The sequence below is a fragment of the Chenopodium album genome, chromosome 2 (genome assembly GCF_948465745.1).
Source record: "Chenopodium album chromosome 2, dcCheAlbu1.1, whole genome shotgun sequence".
Classification (NCBI taxonomy): Eukaryota; Viridiplantae; Streptophyta; class Magnoliopsida; order Caryophyllales; family Amaranthaceae; genus Chenopodium; species Chenopodium album.
The window spans coordinates 9,061,654-9,079,509 of record NC_137835.1 but is presented as its reverse complement, the minus strand read 5'-3'; the positions used below and the strand labels follow the sequence as shown (position 1 = coordinate 9,079,509).

General features: G+C 33.3%; 1 protein-coding gene across 1 annotated transcript; it reads left to right on the top strand.

Moving 5' to 3' along the window:
* Nucleotides 1-5,756: 5,756 nt before the first annotated feature.
* Nucleotides 5,757-16,415, top strand: LOC145567964 (protein neprosin-like). Its single transcript, XM_081627400.1, has 7 exons — nucleotides 5,757-6,157; nucleotides 9,266-9,416; nucleotides 11,700-11,798; nucleotides 11,889-12,092; nucleotides 12,891-13,046; nucleotides 15,282-15,425; nucleotides 16,053-16,415. The coding sequence occupies exons 1-7, from the start codon at nucleotides 5,757-5,759 to the stop codon at nucleotides 16,413-16,415; spliced, it is 1,518 nt and encodes a 505-aa protein (XP_081483526.1).
* The last annotated feature ends 1,441 nt before the right edge of the window (nucleotides 16,416-17,856 follow it).

Below are 17,856 nucleotides of genomic sequence, written 5' to 3'. Positions count from 1 at the left end.
GACCGACTTATGCATGAACCTAAGACATGGTCATGGTGATGTGTACTCGAAGTGTGTGCTAAGACTAGTGAGTGTAGGTGACATGTTAAGACTCGTGTCATGACCAAGTGGCTAGACTATGTGACTAGACTCAATTAACGATTTGACAAAGTATTATTGACAGCGAAAATTAACCGAATTAATTAGCAAACTGGTTAATTAGACACTAGGTGATGACTCGACCAATAATCCGAACTGTCGGCCAAACGATAGAACTGGCGTCACACTGTGTAGCTTGGCGCCAGACGAAATAGAGTTGTCGCCAGGCGCCACACTCCACAATGTGGCGCTACAGCTCAGACTTTGGCGCCAATATTGGAGCTTCAGTCTGGGACTGTTTTTGGTGTTATTAATCAACTGGGGTATGCCTAAAGTCGTACTAGGTCAATTCCGATTAAAATATTAGACTTTATTTACTTAAATTAATTAATTAATTAGGCAAAGTTCTTTAAGTCATTAATATATTTAATCTCAACACAAGTCAACAAACGGTTAAGAGAAACATAGAATATAAGCACAACAAATAATGCACAATTAGTCAAGTAGGCACAATATGATGCAATGAGTTCGCAACCTAACCATGGCTCTAGTTCTCTAAAGTTCAGGATATGGTTTAGTCAATAGAGGGTCCATGGTTAATTGTCCGGATGCACCGCGCGGAAGCCTAACCGTGAAGGGTTGGCGCGAGTGGATGGGACACCGCGAGCTTTAGAAAAAACTTGCTTCCATGGTTTGGTGAATTCAACATTCTCGGATGTACCCTTTGTTGCACAGAACGTTCAATCGGGCAGATGGAGCATGAATTCCCAGAGGGTTATGTCCATATGTATAACTCATATGGGTTTTAGAAAAGTGAGAAGAAATTCAATCAGGAAGTAGGATCGAGCAAACAGTACGAAAAACCGGTCGAAATTAGAACGCATATTTCTAGCTCGGTATTGGGTGAAATTAGCGCCAGCAATCAGAGACTGGCGCCAGTTTTTAACTGTAGCGCCTGGAGCCAATGCTGGCGTCTGGCGCTACGGCTAAAAGTCTGGCGCCAAGCTCTGGCCTATGGCGCTACTTCCCACATGCCTCAGCAGCTTTCTGTGCTCGATAAAATTTTCCAGTTTCGCGCGGCGTTATTTCGGTCCTAGTTGTGAAAGATATTTCTCAAATTTCTTACGTATAAAATCCTATGTTTTTAACTCATTACGGATGGTCATTGCAATGAGATCTTTTTTATGCATATGACAATAATGACAATCAAAATTACGCACACGAAATACTTAGAACGTTTCGAGTCTCATCCACTCATTCTAAATCATTGCCGAAACAAATTCAGGAATTAAAATAGAAATCCTCCCCAGTGGATTCGCTAAAAAACTGTGGGGAATAAATTCAAGCGTTAATCCCCTAGCTTGAACCCCACTATGATCATACACTTAAGTACGGTGGCGTCCAAAAGGGAAGAAGATAGAGCAAAAGAGTCGCCAACAAGTTTTAGGAACTTGTAAACCGTTCACAGGCTGAAGGTTACACCCCTTAACGATCCAAGAGATCGTCATAAGATCTAGAACCAAATAAGGGTTCGGGGATGAAGGTACAAATCCAACCTAAAAGAGATTGAACCTGCCCTAATAATAGGCCTCTACTTTATTCTGATCGTATTCATGTGCGCTTTTTAATTAACATACAATCAATAGGATTAACCCTAAACCTGTTTATCTATATATGTTGGTTGAATTTAATGCACAAATAAACTATTATTAGTGATCACTTGAAATTATAATCAAATTAACCCTAACAAGATTATTCATATCTTATTAAGCGTGATTACAAGTACTTAATTCCCTTTAAACATGCAATAAAAGATGTGAACAAGCAATAAAAATAAAATATAATCAAGAAACATAATAAAATAATAATAAATATCATAACAATAAAATTATAATCGTCATCAAGATAATAATAATCATAAAAATAATAATCATAATAATAATCGTCATAAATGAAATAATAATAATAATAATAATAATAATAATAATAATAATAATAATAATAATAATAATAATAATAATAATAACCATAAATTATAACAATTATAATCATAATCATGTTCATGTTAATATTAAAGCATAATAATAGCAAGATCCTAGGCATGATACTAACAAGATTAATAACAAATCCTAGCATGTCACTAAGCAATAAAAATCAAATCTTTAACCCTAACATGATACTAACAATCATAAATATTAGGAAGAACATAGGAAGCATCGTACTTTTAATCATACTTGATATTAAAATTACCCTAGACATGATACTAGGAATCAAAATAACAATCTAAGCATGATCTCTACATCATAACATCAATAAAAATCATTAAAGTACTTACTTTGATGCCTCGTACCTCTTTCTAATAACAAAATACACACGTTAGTAACTTCAAGGAAAATAATAAACAAAACAATTAAATTAAATAATAGAAATAGATATTTGGGACCAAACCCTCAGAAATTAAACCTTTCACGTCTAGGGCGAAGGCAACTTCGAATATGGCTAGGTGTGTCTAGATCTTGCGAATGCGGAATTTTGTATGTAAAAAGCAAGTTTTAAAAAGAGAGAAAATAAGAGAGAAAAAGATGGTGAATGATTAAGGAAATCTTGATGGGAATTAGCGAATGATTAAAGAGAATGAAAGAGAATTGAAAAACTGGTTGTAGGTGAATGAAAACGGAGTTTTTACGTCGTTATTTATAGAGAAAATCAGCCAAAAAGATAAAATTAACAAAACAGAGTATTGGCGCACGTGAAATAGAGCTAGCGCCAACATTAGGCTATTGGCGCCAGGCGCCAGCCTTAGCGCCAGGTGTTTGGCGCCAACACTGTTTTTGACGCGCTTTCTCAATTTAGATAAATTCTGCCGTATAGGAGGATAAAATCGTATATTTTCCTCAAAAATGCTCTTTGATTTTAATTAAAACTCTGAAAAAGTCAACAAAAGTCAATTTATCAATGCTAATTGAATTAGGAATGAAAAGAACCTTCTAGAAGAATCTAGAAGACTAAAACCATTCATAACTGCATTAGGAATGATAAATCATATTAGGCCCTCCTTTAGATCATTGGGCCGCACATAAGGCTCAAACCGGGCCCAGTTTAGTAAATTGGCCATAACTTCCTCAATATTCATCGGAATTGGGCTTATAATATATCGTTGGAAAGGTCTTGTCAAGCCCTATCCAACTACACTACAATTGGACCCATATCATGGGCCAACCAAACTAGATTGGCTGTTTTCTTAAAATAAGTTTTCAAAAACAGAGAGAAGAGAAAAGAAACTAAAACTATCCGCAACACTAGACTTTCCACACTTTCGCTTCATTCGATTATGATTCGACGTGTTATCACTGGGTTTGGTTTTGGGGAGACACAAATGGGTGTCTACAAGTACATTTGGGATTCAAGATCTATAGAGATAGGTCTCGTTGGATGTTTGAGCTTGGTTAAGAAGCTTATATTGATAAGATTCTTATAAGGTTCAACATTATATTGAAAGGAGTTCAATCCCATGTAACATGACACGTTGCTTAATGATTCAATACTTTGAGAAAGGTTGATGAAATTAAGGTTTAGAGTGATGATCCTTATGCAATTCGCAAATGATGCATCATGCATGCCATGGACTATACTCGTCTATTTGATTCACGTGTTTTTAGAACAAGTGATGATAGATTTCAATCGAAATCCAATATAACGTTGGAATACAAATTAGAAATTCCAGAGTTCCTTGCGAAAGGGCGAAGAAAAATTCTTAGTGTATGGAGATGAAAATGATTATAAGATTTAGAAATTGCAAAGTTCATGTTTATGAGAATGTCTCATGAACTCTACTTAATAAACCCCTTCCATTTTCAAAGCATGAGAAACATGCTAATGAAACTGGATTGAGGCAAATGATGTAATTAGAAGTTGTATTTGTTTTTGGAGAAAAACAAGTTACATGTGTAATACATTCATTTGCATAATTATGTTTATCAATTGAAACAAAGTTTCAATCTTATTTAATCGTGGTTTCAAGATTAAATAAAATGTCCAAAATAATTATGAATTGATGGGCTCATCAGGTTGATGACCTGTTGAATGAAACCCCACAGGTGAACTAAATTCTTACATTATTTAAGTTCCTAGTTCAGAATCATTAAAGTGGACATAAAAAATATGAAAAATTATTTTGCTGATTTAATATTTCTAACCGGAGAAATTTTTCAAGTATCCAAAACTCTTTGTTCTCTCTCCTCCTTCAAAGCAAGCAACTGCCGAAAACCTAGGGTTTCGCTGGAGTTCCGGCGCCGCGACCGGTCCTTCGGCGAGTACCCCCCTTATTCTCCCTGTATTTTGTGGGCGATTCTTCCCTGGGCGATTCTTCCCCATTTCAGATCCTTTCCTATTGTCGTGGTTAGGCTTCCGACCACCGACGATTTCCAACTCTATCGGCTAGTCCTCCATCGGCTTTATCGCCCTCTTACAAAGGGTCCCTTGGTTAGTCAACCTCATGGAAAGTTTTCACCTTTGTTAGTTTTGCTTTTTCGTCCTTTCAAGAAGGTTGGTGGGCTTTGTCCCCTTATTTTGTTCAGTACTTCAATTTATGGATGCAACTAATTTGCTCTTTATGACTTTTGGTTTCTAGTTATCAGTGTTTGTCTTTTGTAGTTCTGCTAGTATTAAGTATTATGAATGGTTTTGATGAACTTAGGGGGGACATGTGTTTTGCTCATGTTGAAGAAGAGGATTTCTCTTCTCATAAGTTAGAGAAAATAGTTGGAGAATTGGAGAATCTAGTTGGTATTCTGAAACTTTTTAGGAGTTTAAAAGATGAGGGTAACCAGTTGTACAAGCAGAGTAGTATGGTTTTAGCCATTGCAAAATACACTTTTGCACTCAAGATCTTGTCTTTTGTTTTGGTTTGTAATGATGAAGACGAATCAGTTTTTTCGAGCCTTGCTGTATCTCTTAATTTGAACTTAGGTGCATGTTATGTCAAAGAGAGAAACTTTGACAAGGTGGGTCTATTGTGTTCGGCTGTTTTGTGTTATGATACCTCAAATGTGAAAGCTTACTGTAGAAGAGCGGTAGCAGCTTTAGAGCTAAACAAACCCGACTTAGCTTTCATGGATCTTTCACTAGCAATTAAGATTGAACCCCACAACAAAGAGTTTCAACAAAAATTCAAGGAGGTGACCTCTAGATTGGGTTGGTCTTGGAATTTTGTTGATGATGCACTTGTGGTTACTATAGAGGATGAGAGGTTTAGAGACTATGTTCAATATGAGGAGGAAGAAGAAAAAAGAAAGTTAGGAAAGAAGGGGAAAAGGAAGGAAGAGGATGGTTATGAAAATGGTTGTGTTCGTAGATGTGTTGGTGTACAAGATGACACCAAAGTGGAAAAGAATGTTGTTGGAAAATCTGTAGAGTCAGAGGGTAAGGTCAACCCCTCCGATCAAGATGAAAGGCCCAACGTTATTGATATCAATTTTGTTCTGAATTCAACTTCAGAAGAAATAAAATCAAATCTTACAGGGTCAGGTTATCGGTTTTCAAACCGAAAACATATTGATTCCTATCTACATCTCACCCCAAAAATGTATGGGGTAGTTTCCAAGGGATGAACACTACTCTAGTATTGCTCTTCAAGAAAGAATTATATTAGCATTCGAGTACTTGATCCTCCATAAAAAATGGATTGTGTTGAAACTCAAGAAGTTTCTACACCAATGGAGATTAGTCACCCCCCTTTTGAAGGGCATGATAGGTGTGAAACAACTCCAATCTCGAAGCATGAAGATCCGACCATAGATATGGTCACTCATCCGTCGTCATGTGAAAGTATGTTGATGCCTCTTCCAGATGAACCAGTCCTTTCCCAATTGAAGTCTACTGCGAACACCAATACGCGCCCCTCTCAAATGTCGAAGATATTTGGCTCCTCTCGCCGTTCCATATTCAGAAAGAAAACTACTTGTCTAAAAAGTAAATCTCCCTCTGATATTACTAACTCCTTGTTTTGCAGGATGAGTGGCTCTAAGAGAAGAGCGTCGTGCTCCTCCAAAAATATTTGGTTTCCTAATAGAAAGAGATTGTATGGTCCTACCCCTAATGTATTAGTGTGTAATTTGTTTTATGATTAATATTATGCTTTTTCCGATGTCAAAAAAAAAAAGTGGACATAAATGATTTCATACATTGGACTAGCATGTAAGATTAATTGGATAGCGCAGTTTCATGGGCTATAGAAGCGTATTGAAGCTCGGTCAATCACATGGGTATGCATGAATGATGCATGATCGAACTATAGACCTACTTTGAAGTTCAAGTATAGAACTTTCGGATATATTAGTGGATTTCGTTGACATGAGTGGAACATTGATTCCATTCAATGATTGATTTAACTATGGTACACTCAAACGTCTAGCCGTAACTGGGGATCATAAAGGGTGTTTCCCGGTTGCTTCATAAGTTGAGTGGGAGCTTTGGTTGCCACAAGATTAGATAGAGTCTACCTATTTAATTAGGAATGTGTCTTGGCCCCTTGAAGAGGGAGAATTCAGAAAATGAATGGCCGTGCTCAAATGCATTACATAGTAATCATTTGTTTTGTGAATCTAACTCAATATTTCAAGAAAAGATTTGTAGACTAATATGATCACGACATGAGATGCAATCATATTATCAAATCGACACACATTGACTTAAGGAATTTGAATATTGTGCACTTGTCTCAGACAAGTGGGAGATTGAAGGAGTTCTGTCTTCGATAAGTGCAATTACTAGATATATCAGGGATCACTTTTATGGAAATAATAAGTTCATTCTTTTGGGTCGTCATTGTGAGTTTCTAGATATGACAAATGATCTTTGGGCTAGTTAAATAGTCCAAAGCCCAATAGAATGGATCCTATGAGGTCACACAACAAGGGTATTGGGTTAAACAAGTAAGAGGCCCATTAAAGGGCCTCATGAGATTATGACATACCATGAAAGGGTTTGGGCTAGAGTAGTTTGATTAGGGATAGGACTTTGGGCTTGACATGGACTCTTATTTAGAGATGTGATCTATAAATAAGATCCATGTCTAGGGTTGACAAAAAGTCATAATTAACTTACAGTAAAATTGTGACACAAGGCAACCGGTTTTCAAAAGCCCTAAACTCCCTTTTTCTCTCACCTCACTCACGACTCTCCCTCTCCCCTCATGTCCGTACGACCGGCGCCCATATGTGGGGGTTCGTGGTGGTTATCGTGGTGGTTCTTGGTTAGTTTGTCTCTCTTCTTCGTTGAAGGTTGATTGAAGCGTTCAATCACGACTAACTAGCATTAGTGGAGGTTTAATCTGTGCCCATGGATCAAGTAGAGGAATCACGCTTGGGGTTCTTTATCTCCCATTGTTCTTGCTCGATCGCACGTGGAATCACGCTTCAAAGGTACGATTATATGTTCTTTATGTGTTATGTATTAGATCTTGGGATTAGGTACTGTATGAATATGATTCATGTTTTTCCGCTGCATAGTACATATATATCCCTACAGTTTTAATTTTTGAGGGGAGGGGATGGGAGGGATTACGATTGTCTCAGGGGTGGCAAGGGCCGACTGATCGTTTTGGAGGGTTTAGAGGGAGGTTCCTCGATTTCTGATGGGGTAAGTGGGTGTGCTAGGGTTTCATAGTGGGGATAGGGGTGGCTGGAATTGGTTTTAAAAAAAAAAATTGGAGCAATCACTTACTAACACATGACCTTTAATTTTTTTTTATTTTTATTTTTTTTTTATAAAGAACCCTTTCAGTAAGTTACCGGTCATTGGGACTACTAGTGTAATACCTCTCATGTGATTGCTTTAAAAGGATTTGATATATACTGTTCGTATCAACAAGACACGTCTTTATTTTAAGGAGCTCACATGTTAAGATACTTTCCAGTTAAGCGTGCATGGCTTGAGAGTAGTCTTGGGATGGGTGACCTCTTGGGAAGTTTTCCCAAAGTGCGCATGAGTGAGCACAAAATGTGCCGGAAGGATAGTACTCCATATTTAAATATGGTAATAACAATCTAATATATATATTAATTAAATATAAAATATTATCTTTTGATATCAGTAATTATTTATATATATATATATATATATATATATATATATATATATATATATATATATATATATATATATATATATATATATATATATATTATTTTAAAAAATTCAAACAAACCGTGCATCGCACAGGCTTGCAATAACCATCCTTTAGTACTAGAGCTGTCAAAAGTTGACCCAACTCGAAAAATCGACCCATATCCAATTATTAAACGACCCGAGTTGATCTGACCCACACTTACCCGAACCATTTATCTGAATTGACAGCTCTATTTAGTACTACTTAGGCCCTGTTCTCTTCGCCTTAAAAAAATAATATTAAGTAAAAATAATTTCAGTTCAGTAAAAATGAGTTCAGTTCAGTAAAATTAATTTTAGTTCAGTAAAAATAATTTCAGTTCAGTAAAAATAAGTTTTGTTCAGTAAAATTCAGTTTTGTTAAAGAAGAATTATAATAGAAAATCAGTAAAAATAATTTCAGTTCAATAAAAATAATTTAAGTTCAATAAAAATTATATTGGTTGAAATGGTATTAAGTTAGGAATTAATGACAAAATCACGCGTTGTTCGGTGTAATTAATGTTAATTTTACTCTAATATTTTCACTTTAATTCTCTTATCTAACGCCACGGGGGCGCTCATTAGCTTTTGCCACAAAATGTACTCCCTCCGTCCCTAAATTACATTCTTCTTTCTAGCATTTATTCCTCACATATAGAGAGACAGAGGAATGTAATTTAGGAACGGAGGGAGTAGTATTTAATGTATTGATTTTTCTTTAACAATAATTGTATTTAATGCTATATATTTTATATTAATCAATGTTTTCCATATCTGTAATGATTTGTTTGGATAGAATATCTCTTGAAAATTTAATGATAGGCCAGGTGTCAAAAAATTAAATAATTATTTCAATTATTTAGCCTTCTCTTATGAGTATAAATTTCGTGACAGACATGGCTCGCATAATGTCATATTCTTAAGAGTTGCATTCGATTGAAGTTAAATTAAAGGTTTGGATGTATAATATAACAATAATAATTTTACGTAAAATAGTTTTTTAGTTTATTGATTGATTTTATGAAAACTTAATTTGCAGAGCAATGGATGTGAAAAGTCTAGCATGCTTGGTAGCTTTGTTGTTACTTCTAATTGACCATGGAGCAAAAGGTCATCATTTGACTAGAGAAGAGCTTGATTATGAGAAACAATTTGAGCTCCTTCAGAAATCAAGTGTTAAAACAATCAAGGTATGTTGTTTAATTTTAATTTGTTCTTGTAGGATATATGATATATTACGAATCATATCCTCAATTTGATGATTTTTAAATGATTTTACATTTATTAAAAATTGTTTTGACTGACTGTTGGTTACTGGCTTACTGCACAATTTTTTATTATTGGGTGATTTTGTTAGCAATTATTTTCTATCCACTGTTATATGAAAAATCCCATTTAAATTTCCATATACTACCTCAGGTCCAAATTACTCGCAATTTTGGGGTATTATTTGTGAGATATAAAATATTCCAAAGTTGCGAGTAATTTGGATCGGAGGTAGTATAAGCCTCACATCCGATGTTTTCAATCTAATTAAGTTAATTACATTTGGCCTATTATCCAATTTAAAACAACTAAAAGACTAGAAGCAAGTTTTGTTAATCTAGACCCTGAATCAAAGCTACACCAAAAATTTAAATCTTAAAAAAATTGTAAATTGTAAAAAATGAAGATGAAGAGGTTTGTGATTAAAAGTTTTCAAATTACATTCCTATTTATTAGGGGTGTCAATCAGGTAAACGATACGGTTTCTAGTTTGGTTTATCGATTTTCAGTTATAACGGGTTGAAATAATTAGCGGGTTGATTTGGGTCAATTTTAAAAGTTGTCGAGTCGGTTCGGGTTGGTTTTTTTTCGGTTTTTATTTGGGTCGGATGTTTATCAGTGCGAGTTGAACATAGTCGGTTTGAAAATGACAATTGCGAGTTTCGGGTCAAAAACATATAAGGTCCTTTATCGAGTCGAGTTGTAATCACTTTGGGTCATAATTGGTTTGAAAGGAACTCGGTTGGTTTGAAAACGAATTTTGCAAGTTTAAAGCGAGTTTTGAGACAAAATAAATTGGGTCTTATTCAGGTTGGGTTGTAATCAAATCGAGTCGTAATCTATTTGGGTTGAGCCCCTGGGTCAGTTTGAAAATCGGGTTTCGGTTAAAAACAAATTTGATAAAATCAACTCGGGTTATAATCGATTTAGGTTGAAGTAAGCGAGTCAGTTTGAAAACGGGTTATGGACCTTATGGTTCAAAACAGATCGAGTGAAATCGGGTCAGGATATTATCAGTTCAGGTCGTAGCCGATTTCAATTGAACTAGGTCGATTTGAATATGAGTTAACCAGTATAAAACAAGTTTCGGTTCAAATCATATCGAGTTAAAATTAGATAATTATTGAGTATGGTTAAGTAGATAATGAGAAGGAATGGGTCAAGAAATAATTGATTTAAGTCTTAAAAAGGTTACTTTTATCGAGTAGTGAGTTGAAACGGGTCAGATCAAAATCGAGACGAGTTTTAAACAAGTAAGATAAAAATTAAGAGTCGTGTCATAAATAGATATAATTAATCGTGTTGCAAGTAGGAATGGATGTGTTCAAAATCGAGTCACGACTTAGATAAGTTGGGTGATCAAGTAAGAAATTAGAATGAGTCGGGTTGTAATTGATCTAATTATAAACACGTCAGCTTAATTGGGTAGTAAGTCAGCAGGGCTTGGTTATAAACTCACAGTTAATAATAAGAGTCATAAAACAAGTTGTGTTGATTGAATAGTGGGTTAACTGAGATAGAAAAAATGGGGGATGTAGAAGGAGATAGAGAAAATAGGGGAAACAAGTTACGGGTTGTAAACGGTTCGGTCAAAATAGGTTACAAGTTGTAAATGTTTCAGTCATAACGGGTTATTGGTTGTAAATGGCTCAGACATAACGGGTTAAGTGGTTAACTGGTTGGTGATATATAAACGATTCGATCATAACACATTACGTGTTATAAATGGTTAAATTGTAATGGGTACGAGTTTAAAATAGTTCGGTCATAACAGGTTACTGGATGTAAATAGTCTAATCACAACGAGGTACAGTCCAGGTTGCAATGGGTTTTTATCGAATTTAAACAATTTCGGTTTAAAATGGGTCGGGTTACTATCGCGTTTGGACTTAATCACTTCGGGTTGTTCTCTGTTTCGGATTGTGATGGTTCGACTTGATAATGGGTACGTGTCATTAATTATTTTCAAAAATTCAGTTCTATTCAGTTTGAGTTTTAAAAATATTGGGTCGAAATTTAGTTTTTCAAAAAACAAATTATTAGGTTATTAAAAAATTCCAGTTTGAGTTTTCGTTTTCAAAAAATAAATTATTAGCAGTTCGATCGATTTTTTGAAAAGTTTGAAACAGTTAAGTTCACAAATTTAGATTGGTTTTTGACAACTCTATTATTTATATATTAAACTAACTATTTTCTTTTAATTGCAGAATGAGTATGGAGACATATATGACTGTGTAGATTTTTATAAGCAACCTGCTTTTGATCATCCGCTATTGGCAAACCACTCGTTCCATCCCGAGGTTCAAGTGAATTCATTCGAATTGGCAATATATATATCGAATTAACATACAAGTATTTCCTTACACTTATCTAATAAATGCTTGTTTTAATTTTAGATGAAGCCATCTACTCTCGCATTTGAAGAAGAGTCAAAAATTTCTCAAGAAAGAGAGGTACTTACCAATATGAAGTCAAGAGGTGAAGGTTGCCCAACAGGAACAATTCCTATTAAAAGAGTGAGCAAGGACGATTTTATCAAAATGAAACGATTTACAGATGATTATACTTCACGAACCAAAAGTAATAGTTTGGAAAATTATGTAAGTGTTTTTTTTCTTTTTTATTTTAAATACCAAAAAAAAAAAAAAAAAAAAATCACCATTAACAATAAAATAGTTACTCGCAACATGGTAGAATGAGTCTTGTACGTATAAGGTAGAATTTGGTTAATTTCATTGAAATTTGAAAGACGATCAATTAGAGGGTAAACAAATATTTTTTGGTAATTTAAACCAACACAAAGTCTTATATGTGGCTGGCCACACGGTGTGGCCAGTCATTATAGGGGTTACTTTACTAGTGTAATGGGGGTTACTTGATCAATGTTAAACGAGTTACTTCATCATTGTTATAAAATTACTCGATCAGTGTTATAGAGTTACTCGGTCAGTGTTATAGGGATTACTTGATTGGTATTACAGGGTTACCTGATCAATGTTATAAGGGTTACTTTAAGTGGTCACACGGTGTGGCCGGCCGCACACAAGACGGGCTGTTAAACCAATAATTATGGGTACCTTTTGATTCCCCATGATTTGATTGTAATTTAATGTGTATCTTCTAATGATGAATACATTTTATAAAATCTAATATGTAATGTTTAATTTTTTTTTTTTTTTTTTTGACGAGATGCAATGTTTAATCTAATACATCATTATGAGTATTTTTTAAAGGTAAACTTTATGTAAAAATTTTAAATAGTAGTATGGATAACTTTAAATATTTTTAAAGTAACTTTAACTTGTCTAACATAGAGTTAAGGAAAGACTGCCTTAAAAAGTTAATATGTTGTCCTTGATGAATGCTAGCTTATTTTATTTATTTTTGTTTTTACTCAGTTTGCAGTTGTTCAAACTCCCATTCCTAATGCAAAGTATTATTATGGAGCAAAAGCTATACTTAGCGTTCATAACTTTAACGTAAACGCTTCTCAATATTCTTCGGCTGCAGTGACGCTTAATAATGGAGAAGAAACCATACAAGTTGGATGGACAGTAAGTCATCAACCAGTATTTTTATACTTTTTAATCATATATACGTAGTATTCCCACCATCCCTTATTTCTAAGCTTGTTTCTCTTTTTTTCACGGAAATTAAGAATCTTAGAAATTCAATTAAACCCATGATAGGAAATTACAAATATGTATATAGGGTTAGAGAGATAGAGAAAAAGAAAAGGTAGTTGCAAGAGATGAAGAGAGACAGTGTCGAAAAATGATGTCACCAGTACAAATAAATAGAAGAAAAAATGATGACAACTCATAAAAAAAAAAAAAAAAAAAAAAAAAAAAAGCATTTGATTTTGGTTTCCCCAAAATAAAATACAAACATGTAACTAATTAAAGAAAGGAGGGAGTACTTTATATTTGAGGGAATATATGCTTAGTGGACTTCACTTGCCTTATTTTTTATTTTTTCGTAATTTCAAAAAAAAAAAAAAAAAAAAAATTAATTTTTCGTATGTTATTATTATGAGTCTCATTTGTTTTCGGATGTTATAGTTTTCAATTTTAATTGTATTTTTATATTTCAATATAACAAAAAACATGTTATTATATATTCATTTTATTTGATTCATTTATTATGTCAATTTTTAAATATTGGCTTTTATAATTTTATTCAATACACAATTAAAAAAAATTATGGACAAAGATGTGTCTTGTAAAGAAATACACGGGATGGATAATTAAAATTTGACGATAAATTTACATATGCACACATCCTAATTAACTTCTGCATTTACGAATTTTTTTTTTTCTCTATGTATCAATAGAAATTTGAAACCGTTTATTATTCTACTAACTTTTTTTGTGTTCGCTTGGCTAATAATATATGTTATGATAAAATAATCAAGATAATATATGAGCGCATCTTTACTACTAAATTAAACGAGAAATTTTTGTGTAAGACCGTCTCAATTATTATCAATTCTAAAATAATATTTGTTAGTCGTCATTGCAAGCATGAAACCCTATGATGTTTAAAAAATCTTATTTAAAATTAAATATTTATAAAGTGAATCAATGAAAGTTTAATGTATGTAATTATACATCTAATGATATTAATTTGCAATTGAAAATAAAATTATAAAAATTAACTGATAAGTAGGCAATAATCAGGACGTGAGGATAAGACAAAATAGAAGTTAGATGCTTGTAATTGACATTCCTTTGTACTTTTTTTTTTAGGGAAAAAGGAAAAAATACATTTATTTGTACTTATATCGTCTTTTCCACGAAGTGTTTGTGCAGTTTAATTTCTTAAATACGGAGTAATTGTTTTTATTTTGTTATCTTCTACTTGATAAACATACATTTTTTCATATGAATATAGATTAATCCGACAGTAAACAACGACGGCCGCACTCGACTTTTCCAATATCTTAATGTAAGCATATGATGATTATCTTTTTCTATCTAATTATTATTCCCTCCTTCTATTTTAATTCTTTATGCTTTGAATTTTATGGTCAACTTTTATACTTTGAGTGTAAAAAACCACAATTATAAATATCAAAACTATATCATATGAGATCGTTGTTAGATTCGGCTTGAAATGTATTTTCTATCAATGAATGTCTCATAACTTGAATTTAATTGAATATATACCTAGTCAAAGATGAACATTACAAACCGAAAAATTCAAAGTGTAAAGAATTAAAAATGACGAAGGGAGTTTACTTTTGTACAAATAATACTTACTACTAAAAGACTAACTTAACCAATAATTAAAACTAATAGTAAAAGACTAGAGTTGCCTTTTATATTCTATCACACCCCTTCACATAAGAGTCATTTGGGCTTGAAATATGGATGCATTATCGACTTCTTCATACACAGTATAGTACTAAGTATACCACATGATGAAAAGAACAGTGGATGAGATTTATACTCGTGACCTTCTTGTCATGTTGGTTCTTGATACTATGTTCGAAGCTAAAGCTTTTGGTTAAAACCCATGATTGGTTTTTATTTTTTAAATTCTATAGCTCTAAGTGGTATAACATTATAATAAGAGAATCATATCTTAAACACAAGTAAACATGTTTATAACTACCGAACTATACCTCTAGAATCACTAACACGCATATATGCGTGCATATTATAAATTCCATATGCATGCAAAAAATTCCAACTAGTGTTATTGAATATAGCCTGATGATGCACTATACATTTGTACTCAAAATAGCATGATTTAATATATATAATTTCTTTTGTTATATTTTACAGGCTGGTTATTCTCAAGTACACTGTTTCAATATGTTATGTCCCGGATTTGTTAATGTTAATAAAGACGTACCTATTGACGACGTGCTTGAACCAATATCAAAAAGAGGAGGACCAATATACATTCTAAAGTTCAGTATATTTAAGGTAAATATGCATTAAGAATCCATAACATATTCTCTTTGTTGTTGCTTTCTAAATACTCTCCCATTCAAATTAGTGTAAACATGCAACTTAAAAAATTCTTGTTGAAAAATGTCAGTGGGTTGTAAGATAGAAAGTATGCAAGACAAAGAGAGTAAAAAAATTGTGTTTGTTTAAGATAAAAATATGGTACGTATGTTAAAATGTTTAATTATTGGAAATTTAAAGGGATAAGATGGTAAAAGTGGTCAAGGTCAGCCTTAAGCAAAAGGTGCGTTGGATAAGCTAATTATAAGTAAAAATATTAAATTAAAATGAACGTTTATTACACCGATTGACACATGATTTTGACATGTACTCCCAAGTGTTTTAAAGGCTTATCAAACGCCCTGGGGTGTTTGTTAGCAAGATCCATAAAATAAGTCAAAGTGAAAGAACAAAATAACCAACTAAAATTAAAAACGAATAGAACAAAAAAGAATGAATATATGGAGTAGTGTTAGTCAATGCAAATTGTCTTTATTTTCTAGAAAATTACATAATTTGAATGTAATCTTTATACTTTGATTAAGTTGTTACTTAAGGGATTATATAATTTATACTTGGTATGTCTAATGTGTAATTACAAAGGATCCGAAAGATGGAAATTGGTGGCTTACATTGGGGGATGAAAATACTGTACAAGGATTTTGGCCTAAAGAGATATTCACTGGATTGTCAATGTTAGCAACTAACGTCTCATTTGGTGGAGAAGCTTATGGCCCTGTGGATCAACCTTTACCACCTATGGGAAATGGCTACCTTGGTATCGCAGACCTTGAATATGCTGCTTATTGTCGTTCAATTGTAGTGTTGGATGAAAATTTGAAGGAAGATAATGACCCTCATGAGATTGAAACTTATACAGACGATTCACATTATCGTGCCATTGACTATGGATGGACTAATAGATTTGGACGCATCATGTTCTATGGTGGTACTATTCCACAATAATGATGTAAGTAGTATTAGTTCTTTTATCAATAACCATTAATAAATTTCTTTAACTTTTCAAGAAATTATATCAAGTGTTTGTTAAAATTAAGGGTGCGTGATTAAAATGTGTTTTGAACTTGGAAAATAGAATAGACTTGTGACAACTATCAAATAGAATATTATAGATTGTTTTGAAGATCTAATTCAAATTTATCTATATTAACAAGAAACAAAAGGTGAAGTTTATAACAAAATCAAACAGAAAATTATATTGTTTTGAAGATCTAATTCAAATTTTGCAAAAATAGTATTATAAACACGCCAAAAGAAATCATAAACAAAAAGGAATTGAAGTAGAAAAAAATTAAACCATATAATCTATCTATAAATATAACTGAAGTAGCAACCGTTGACATCATATGCAGCTTTACAAGAAAAAATTTCCGCCTAAATAAATTATGTTGTCATTATATTTGTGAATTGCTATATACCGCCAACATTTTTTATCAAACCGCCGACAAAAGTAATGAAGGGACAAAATTACCCTTACTCATTTATAAGTCCATCAAGCTTCAAACTGAATCGTCAATTACCCCAAAAGCAACCACCAACGCCCAAGCCACCACCAGCACCCAAGCCGCCACCAGCCATGCAATGATGCAATAACAAGTGCTGGAGTAATTATAATACAAAGTATTTTTTTTACAAACAAATAATTTTAATGCTAATAAATAAAAAAAATAAAAATCAAGCAGTGAAAACCAATGCCGATCGACGTCCAAAATCGGTCGACCATGACCAACAATCGGAGCCCAAAACTGCTTGGCCATGGTAACCAACGGTTTTGAGCACCGGTTACCGACGACGTCAACCGATTTTTAGCGCGGATAGTGAAAGTAGGAGGTGATAAAAAAAGAAAAAGGGAAGACGAACTGGTTTTGCCGACCGCCGCAATACCAGTCCGTCACATCGTCTGCCACCGCTGCTGCCCTTCCACCTCAAATGTGCGGTCGCCGATGCCCTTTAACTCTAGCGTACAATCACTGTTGTAGTGATAGGTGGTTGGGAAATGGGTGATGAGAGAAAAGGAACGGTGAGAGAAGTGGTGGTTAGTTGTGGGTGATGAGAGAGGAAAAAATAGAGAAAGAGGAAGAAATTAAGGTGGGGGTATAGTAAGGGTATTGGTGTCCAATCACCTTAAATGTTGGCGTTGTTGATAAAAATTGTTGGCAGTGTTTAACACCCACCTTATATTTTTCTTTGGTTTCAAATTTCAAATTTAATTTTACAATTTATCTATACTTTTTAATTTATTTATTTTCCTTCTATCACCAATTATTATCTTCTAATGCATCTTTATCTTATGCTTCATTAAATATATATTCTATGTTTCTTATATGAGGTAATTAAGTAACAAGAATACATAAATATATATACTATATTTCAAAGATATTTTTAA